This window comes from Propithecus coquereli, unplaced genomic scaffold (assembly GCF_000956105.1).
Source record: "Propithecus coquereli isolate 6110/MARCELLA unplaced genomic scaffold, Pcoq_1.0 Scaffold52, whole genome shotgun sequence".
In the NCBI taxonomy this organism is placed as follows: domain Eukaryota; kingdom Metazoa; phylum Chordata; class Mammalia; order Primates; family Indriidae; genus Propithecus; species Propithecus coquereli.
The window spans coordinates 6,990,063-6,998,653 of record NW_012151063.1 but is presented as its reverse complement, the minus strand read 5'-3'; the positions used below and the strand labels follow the sequence as shown (position 1 = coordinate 6,998,653).

Sequence of the window (8,591 nt, the reverse complement as noted above, 5' to 3'; positions counted from 1 at the left end):
GCTTGAGGCCAGGAGTTGGAGACCAGCCTGGGCAACATAGTGATACCCCGTCTCTACCAGAAATAGAAAAATCAGCCAGGTGTGGTGGTGCGCCCCTGTAGTCCCAGCTGCTTGGGAGGCTGAGGCTGGAGGATTGCTCGAGCCCAGGAGTTTGAGTTTCTAGTGAGCTATGATTGCACCATTACACCCTAGCTCTGGCAACAGAGCGAGAACTTGATAGATATAGTTCCTGAACTAGGAAAATCCAAATAAAATCGAAGTAATGCACCTCTGTTAATTTCTTAGTTGTGACAAAGCTCCCGCGGTTGTGTACAGTGCTCATGTTGTGGGAAGCTGGGTAAGGCACAGGTAAACAGGAACTGTCTGTGCTATCTTTGCAACTTTTATGTAAATCTAACATTATGTTAAAGTGAAAGTTTTAAAAGCAAATATCCTTAGCGTGTGTGAGGACTCCAGTGGGCGCTGTGGGGAGTGTTGGTGCCCCAGGCCCCCGGCTGTGCTCAGGGCTGCCGTCTGCTGTGCTCTGCCTCGCTGGCCCTCTGTGCCGCGCAGCAGCCGGAACCTCGAGCAGAAAACGGTCCTCTCTGTTCCTTGCAGTGGCCTCCCTGCTGAAAGGAAGACAAGGCATTTACACCGAGAACGAGAGAAGGATGGGAGCTGTGATCAGGATCCGATTTTTCAAAATCATGCTGGTTTTGATGATCTGGTAACCTTTCTCCTACTCTTTCATTGCTAGTGGGCAGGGACGTGCACACAACTTGCCTTTTGCCTTTGCGAGTGTAACGGCAAGTGCCAAGGGGAAGAGTCTTTGCGCAGGAAATCCGTGAGACTGTGCCAGGTGCTCTTTGAGGCAACACACGGAGGACAAGGGAGCAAGTCCAAAATTCAGGAATTTCTGGAAAACTATTCAAATCTACTCAAATTCTATACAAAGTCCTTAGAACACCAGCTCCTGGGTTTGGTTTTGTGAAATGTCCCAACCACGTGCCTATGGTATCTCGTCTCACTGCTGGGGTTAAGTAAAATAAAGTGCTAGCTTGTGCTTTTTAAATCTACCCGTTTGCCCCAGTCTTGACGCCAGAATCACATCTGTGATGACGCATGGCTCAGTTAAGAGGCGCAGAGGACAGGCCGAGCAACTTTTCTCTCCCCAGTTTTCCCCACCGCTGGTATCCTGCGCAAATGCTTCAGGTGGATGCTTTGAAAGTTGACCGGTAACCAATGCAAAAAAGATTGGAATCCAAGTATGCTGCGCCGCGGTGACTCTCTACTTTGCAGGACAGGGCGAGCCCTGTGGTGGTAATAATTCACCCGATATGCTGAGGTTCATTTGGAAACCCTCCTAGGAGAGACGTAAATAAATTTTCTCCTACTAAAAATACACTCAGCTCACCATTTCCAATTTCGCCGATCCACCTAGAATAACATTGAAAATTCCAACAGAAAAATGTCAAGATAAGGTTTGCTTTGGTTTCTGTCAAACCTTTAGGTACTTCTCAAACAAAGAATGAATTCTGGGTTGCGTGATACAGTGCCAGAACCCTCCACCCTGATGTGGTGTTGAGTGCTACCGTTGGAAGGATTTGCTGACGTCTGCTTTATACCGAGAGGAGTTATGTTTTTTGAATTACATTTTCGGTGTGCTGGTTCCTTGTAGTTTTTGACTGCTGAAGTGGTCATCTCTCCACCAAAGAGTTAGCACTTTCAGGCCATGGTAGAGATTGTTCCCTGGCCCCAACATTAAAAAAACAAATCTTACTGAACGTTCTCTTTACCTGTGGCCATTTTCTTTCCAACAGTTGGTTGTCGAATATCATCAACGAAAGCCTTTTATTCTATCTTGAAATGCAAACGGATATCAATGGAGGCTCTTTGAAACGTGTTAGAAATGCAGCCAAGACCACGTGGTTTATCATGGTAGGTCAATCTAGATTTCAGATTTTTGCTTGTCAAAAAAAAAGAAACAGAACCACTCAGAAGTACAATGTATTGTTATTTCAATACAGAATGAGCTGAAGGGGTTCCTGGTCTGCCTGCGTCTGGCCTTGGTGTGCTGGCTAGCTGGTTTCATTCATTGCTGGGGTTGTTATTCCAGGGTACAACTCCGGTAAACCAGTTGGGCGCAGTGTCAAACCTGTCAGTCAATCTCACAATGTCACAGCATTTATCTTGAAGGGATATTTCAGACCATGTAGAGATGAAGATATTCCTGGTAGCTTTATAATTATCCATTTTTATAAAGCATTACAGGAAACTCACATTTCCAAAAAAGAAATAAAAAGGGTGGTTAAGTCAACGTGGTCCTTCATCTTGATGGAATGTTCCCAGAGGTTAAAAATGATGATCATGAAATCTCTAGTATTAAGTGGAAAATGTAGGAATTATACAATGATACCAGTTACAACTACATAAAAACACACGCAAGAAAAAATATCAGATGGAAATACCTGACATGACGGCGCAGTGGAAGCAGCACGGGTAGACTTCTCCCCAAAGTTTTCATTATATCACATGCATAGTAAGAAATGCGTGCGGGACTTGTCGGTGGAGAGGTGCTCTCTGTGCTACACAGAATCGGATTTGCGGTGCTTCCAATTGGGGAAACTCTCATTCACAGGGACTTTAAGATAAGACCAGCCCTAGCCCTGGGTCCCTGCATTTCCGTCTGGAGCCTGGCCTGGTTCCTTTGGCTAACCGGATACGTTCTGACCACGCACAAGTGCAGGGATGTTTCCCAGACTCGTTTTCAGCCTCAAGAACCGTTATTAAGTCAAATTCTGCCTTGGCAGTGCAAGGTGGAAAGCCGCAGGACACAGGCACTCTGGCCGCGGTGGGGACGTGACTGTTGAGTGCCTGTGTCACAGTGGACTTTGTCGCTCTGACACCTGAGTGCTCTGACTCCTGCCGTGCCGCACTCACCGCCGTGTCTCCTTGTCCCCCCAGGGGATACTGAATCCAGCCCAGGGATTTCTCCTGTCTCTGGCCTTCTACGGCTGGACAGGATGCAGCCTGGAGTTTCAGTCTGCCAGGAAGGAGATCCAGTGGGAATCGCTGACCGCCTCGGCTGCCGAGGGGGCTCACCCGGCTCCGAGGGGCTCCCACGAGCCCCACGAAACCCCCGATTCCAGAAAGGTGTCGAGACTCAGTGGGCAGACTTCTGACGAAGCCCTGAGCATGCTGTCCGAAGGTAACACCCATCTGCCAGGGCCCCAGAGCTGCCCTTGCAAAGCCTTTATCAAACAACAGGTGACCCAGTGTGGAGGGGGTGTCCTGGTGCGAACACTGAACTTTTGGGGGCGAACGGAAAGTTCCAGTTGCTGACAATGACTCCACTCTTGCATTTTACCATCTACCTCTCCTTTAATTTCAGTGGTGCCTTTCGTTTATTCATTTACGGCGCTTACGCTGTAGCCTTAATTCTTACTGGCTCCCTGTTGGGTTAGATGGCATCTTGTTTTTTTTTTCCTAAATATTAAGGGGGTGCAACTGTTTTTGTTACATGGATAGCTTTTGTGGATGTCACTTTGAATATGTGATAAATTGTCACTTTAAACCCTTCGACACATTGGCTGTGAGGCAATGAGTGTTATGACATGGTCTTTAGATCACAGGTGCCGTCTAATCTGTCCCGCTCCCTTGGAGCGTGTACCATGAAAAGCCTGTCGGCCAGTGCTGACGCATCGGATCTCTGCTTTTCACGTGCAGACTCTAGCACCAGGGTCTTCAAGTTGTGCTCTGCGGAACAGTAACGTGGTGCTTCAGCCATCCAGTAAATGATTCAAATTCCATCCCAAAGTCCACGTGAAAATCTGTGATAAAAATCGTACATACTTAAAGTGTGTTGGCCACCAAGCGTTGACCCACAAACCCACTGCCTTGGCCTGCCAGGGTCGCTTGCTTGTGTTTGGAGCTCGGAATATGTTTTTTACTTAAGTGAAGAGTTAAGTCCCGAGATGGCAAGGTGAACCACTTAAACGCTGTTCCATTTTCAGCTCCTCAGCCATTTAAAACTAGATTTTTTTTTTGCAGACAAACTCTCACTCTGTTACCCGGGCCAGAGTGCAGTGGTGTCTTTTTTTTTTTTTTTTTGAGACAGAGTCTGACTCTTTTTGCCCGGGCTAGAGTGAGTGCCGTGGCGTCAGCCTAGCTCACAGCAACCTCACACTCCTGGGCTCAAGCAATCCTTCTGCCTCAGCCTCCCGAGTAGCTGGGACTACAGGCATGCGCCACCATGCCCGGCTAATTTTTTCTATATATTTTTAGTTGTCCGATTAATTTCTTTCTATTTTTAGTAGAGACGGGGTCTTGCTCTTGCTCAGGCTGGTTTCGAACTCCTGAGCTCAAACAATCCGCCCGCCTCGGCCTCCCAGAGTGCTAGGATTACAGGCGTGAGCCACCCATGCTCATGCTCATGTTTTCTCCCATGATTCCATTTATTGCTCACATTTCCTTGTCTCTCTGCAAATTCTTGCTGTCCCCCAAATTCCTCATTTTCTCCAGAATTTCCATTCACAGTTCTTTGTTCTCTCCCATAATCCTTTGTCTCTCCCATAACTCCCCCATTTTCCCCTGAATTCCTATTTTTCCCGTAATCCTGTCCTCACATAATCCTTTGTCTCTCCCATAAGGCCCTACTCCCACCATTTTGTTTTTTCCCCACAATTCTGTCCTTTTCCTTAATTCTTTCTTCTTCCAAATTTTCTGTTCTCTTCCACACTTGTTCATTATCTCCCCTTTTTTCCACTATCTCTCTTTTAAAATTCTCCCTTCTTTGCCACACTCTCCCCTAACAAATTTCCTTTTGCCAACTTTCCTTTTGTCTCACAATTCCTTATTCCCCCCAGAATTCCTATATCCCAACTCTTTCCTATTCTGTACTCCAACTCCCTATTTCTCCCACAACTCCCCACATTACCTCATGTCTCCCCCAGTTCCTTATGTTGCTACAATTCCCCAAGCCCTTCCACATGTCCATTCTCCCCCACAGCTCCCCTGCCTCCTCCCAAATTCACTTTTCCCCCTGCAATTCCCCATTTTCTCCAGAATTCTTATTATTTGCACAATTCTCTATCTTTCCTCATAACCCTTTATCTTTCCCACATTCCCTGTGTTTCTCAGTTCCCTCTTTCTTCATTGTCCCACAATTCTCTATTCAACTTTTTGTGCATCAAGTTTGAGAAGACAAAGCTGAAAGCCTAGCCTAAAAGCATATCATCTAGCCTTTTCGGTGCGTATGTCTGGATTTTCAATAACCTACTACAGCAGAGGCTTGTTGATATATGGCATTCAAAAAATAAAAAAGCTTTCCAAAGCCGAATGAGGATTCTCTCAGGGCACATCTATCAAGAGAGCAAACACCACAGGCCCCAGCCCTTGCCCTCCTGCTCCCTCCCTCTCACAGTTTAAGAGGAGCCGTTTCCATTCATGCCAATGCTGACGCAAGGAGTGGGAGCGAGTGGGCTGCTTTGGACTGGTTGGGGCTTGTTTCCATCAGTTCTTAGTTCTAGAGGTAGATGTGGGCATATTGAGGAAGGTAGGAAAGGCAGGAGTATCTCTGAAGCTCGGCCCTCTTTCTGGAACAGGGTGAGCCATGCTTCAAATGGGAGCCTTTGGGGAACTCAGAGGCTGCCTTCAAGGACATTTCTTTTCACTGCCTCTGAAGAGCCATGATGTTAGCATGATTTCTCCCTTCCCCCTCCATCATCTGCAAAATTTCTTTCCTGGTAAGCCATGTTGGACCGGCCACCTCCCGCTTGCAGGGCCCTTACCCAGCACCACGCAGATGCAGATGTTCTCAGCGGCCTGTCCTCCACACAGCGCCCTGAGATGCTGCTCCAGAATCAGACATCATTCCACAACCCGCCCAGGTTGAATGGAGTCTCAGCTTGGGCTCTGGGAGATCAGCTTTGCCCTCATAATGATCTGCTGTCACTTCCCCTCCCCTGAACATAATCCTGGTGTCCCCACCAAGTGGCATTGCCAGGTCGAATTCCACACCCTGACGCGAGTCTGGCTCAGGTGTCGTGTTTTCTGTGGCTCACGCTCAGTGCCCACTGGTGGGGCTTTTGGTTCCAGGGCTTCAAGGTTTTCACGGGATCTGAGAAAGGCCGCTGAGGGCACAAGTGACATCCAGTATACAATCATGTGTTGCTTAACGATGGGGAAAGGTTCTGAGGAATGTGTTAGGTGATTTCACGGTTGTGTGAGCATCATGGAGTACACGTACACAAACCTCGATGGTAACAGCCCACACACACTGAGGCCGTGTGGTACAGCCTCTTGCCCCTGTGCTACCAACCTGTGCAGCATGGGCTGTGCTGCACACTGCAGGCAGTTGTAACAGCAAAGGTAAGTATTTGTGTGTCTAAACACAGGAAAGGTACGGTAAAGATACTGTAATCTTACGGGACCACCGTCGTCTATCATGGATGGAACGGTCGTTATGCAGTGCGTGACTCTGCATCCAAATCTCAGATCTGCACGTGGCTGGGAGAATCCCAAGAACCTGCCTGGACTTGCAAGGCTCATGAAAGGGGGCTGCTGGGAAGGGGTCGGCCGTTGGGCACCATGAGGTCGCTGCAGGGACACCAGATGGATAGTCAGACTTCGCCCCAATAGGGAATGGGTCGGCATCCCCCAACAGCCTCGCCGGGTTGTCTTCTCAGAGCCGTGCTCAGCCAGCACACCCTCTCCTCGTGGAGACCCCTAGGACCAGAGGAGAAGGCCCGGGCCTGCTGGGAAGCCCACGGCTGCAGGACCCCATCTAACACAGCAAGGCGGAGTGGGGCTCCTGGGGCTCCCTTCCAGCAGGGTCTGTTTCAGGAACGTTATGTGTAAAATTCTCTTCCGTAGTGCCCCAGGGGGAGGATGAAGGGAACAGAAACTTTTCAAAGCCACAGGACCCAGAGCATGTCCCAAAGTGTGAGGTCATGGGGGAGTGTCCTCAGTCCAGGCTTTGATCACGAGCCACCGTGTGACAGCCCAGCCCGGAGTCTTGTTGAAAAGAACCGCATAAATCACACACGAGTTCCCATGAGTCCCGGATGGCCACATAAACATGGGCGACCCTGTTAGAATTGAGTCTTTGTGCTTCGCCACCAGCCCCTCCGGCAGGAATGCTGCTCAGGGCCTGGCAGGGTCCTGTGGAAGCTTCCCTGATTGGTGCCTGGCCCCCAGCAAGAGCCGGCTCACCCCCCACGCAATAGCAGGGTCTCTCCACCATCCTCCAGCTACCCAGACTCTCCTTGGGGTCTGGCTGTGTGGTCTCTGCCCAGAACATCTGTCCTTCCGCCACCCTCTAAATTCCTTCACGCCCTCTTCGAGCAGCTCATCACGCTTGTCTGACTTGCTCAGATCTAAGGTTCTCCCAGACTCATCTTAATCCAGCCCTGGGATGGAGATGTGAGCACTGCTTCCCCAGTGCCCAAAGTGCGCATGCGTGTGCGTGTGCGTGTGCACGTGCTTGTCGGGGGCAGCGCAGTGTCACACTCGCCTTCTTGGTAATATCAATATCGCCACTTTCTGTGGCTGAGGATTGCCTAGTCCTTTCCGAGCACGTCTCTCCTATTGCTACAATCTGTCACCACCTCTCCTCCATGTAATGCCGACATTCTCTCTTTTACTCAAGTGTCCTCCCAAACTCTGTGCCACTCCGTGAATACGTGCTCCTTCCTGCCCCTTCCTGCTCACCAGTGCTCATTAGTGCCCCGAGCTACTAGCGCTGCCTCCAGTTAACGCCCAGGCACTGATTTGACTGTACTTATCCACTCGATGTGTTTAATGAGCACCTTCTACGTGCCAGCTGTTGTGTGAGCCGTCAGCGATGCTCTGGTGGCAACTAGGATAGACAAGTTCCCCGTCCACTGAGAGACTCTCTCCTAGCGGCAGAGACAGAGAACAAAGAACACAAATAATTATATACTACTCCATCTGGGTAGTGAGAAGTGCTGTGAAGAAAAAGCAGTCAGGGAGGGGGTGGGAGAAGGGTTTTAGAGAAGGTGTCCTGCAGTGTCCCTGAAGATGAGGTAACATTTGAACTGAGACCTGAATGCAGTAGAGGAGTCGTGAGAAAATCTGGACAAGAGCTTTAGAGGTAGAAAAAGAGACGTGCAAAGGCCCTGTGGCAGGACCAGGCCTGGAGCATGAGAGAGCGAGGCAGTGTGCCCGAGGGCCTGAGTGAGCAGAGAAGGAGGCTGCGATTGTCAGCAGGGTGCCTTGGTGAGGGCTTTGGAGGCTTGTGTGAAGGGTCATCATGGGCCACAGACATGGTTGAAAAGGCCACGCTTCTTTGGATCTTCTGTCTCTGTGTTCCCCACGCACAGCCCACAGCCTGGCATACAGCACACACTGCAGGACATTTGCGATTGAAAGAATAATTTCTAACATCTGTTCCAAAGGGATGGTTAAACCTCCAGGATTAGTCTTTTGGTGGGAACGACGTTAACTCTCACACTGCTGACTGATACCCACTTTTTTTCTCATAGCATTGCACCTGCTTTTTGTAAGCCACCTTGTATTCTGGAAGGAGGACGGGGAAAGGGAAAAGTTGATTAATAAAGAACATGAACAGGGCCGGGTGCGGTGGCTCGCCT

At 49.4% G+C, this 8,591-nt stretch overlaps 1 protein-coding gene across 1 annotated transcript in view; it reads left to right on the top strand.

Annotated features, from left to right (window-relative positions):
- GPR143 (G protein-coupled receptor 143) overlaps positions 1 to 8,591 on the top strand; it is a 28,250-nt gene that overhangs the window by 18,169 nt on the left and 1,490 nt on the right. The window contains exons 6-8 of the mRNA XM_012656802.1: positions 598 to 706; positions 1,800 to 1,917; positions 2,944 to 3,187. Of these exons, the coding sequence (XP_012512256.1) occupies positions 598 to 706; positions 1,800 to 1,917; positions 2,944 to 3,187 (471 nt within the window). The remainder of the gene's footprint in view (positions 1 to 597; positions 707 to 1,799; positions 1,918 to 2,943; positions 3,188 to 8,591) is intronic.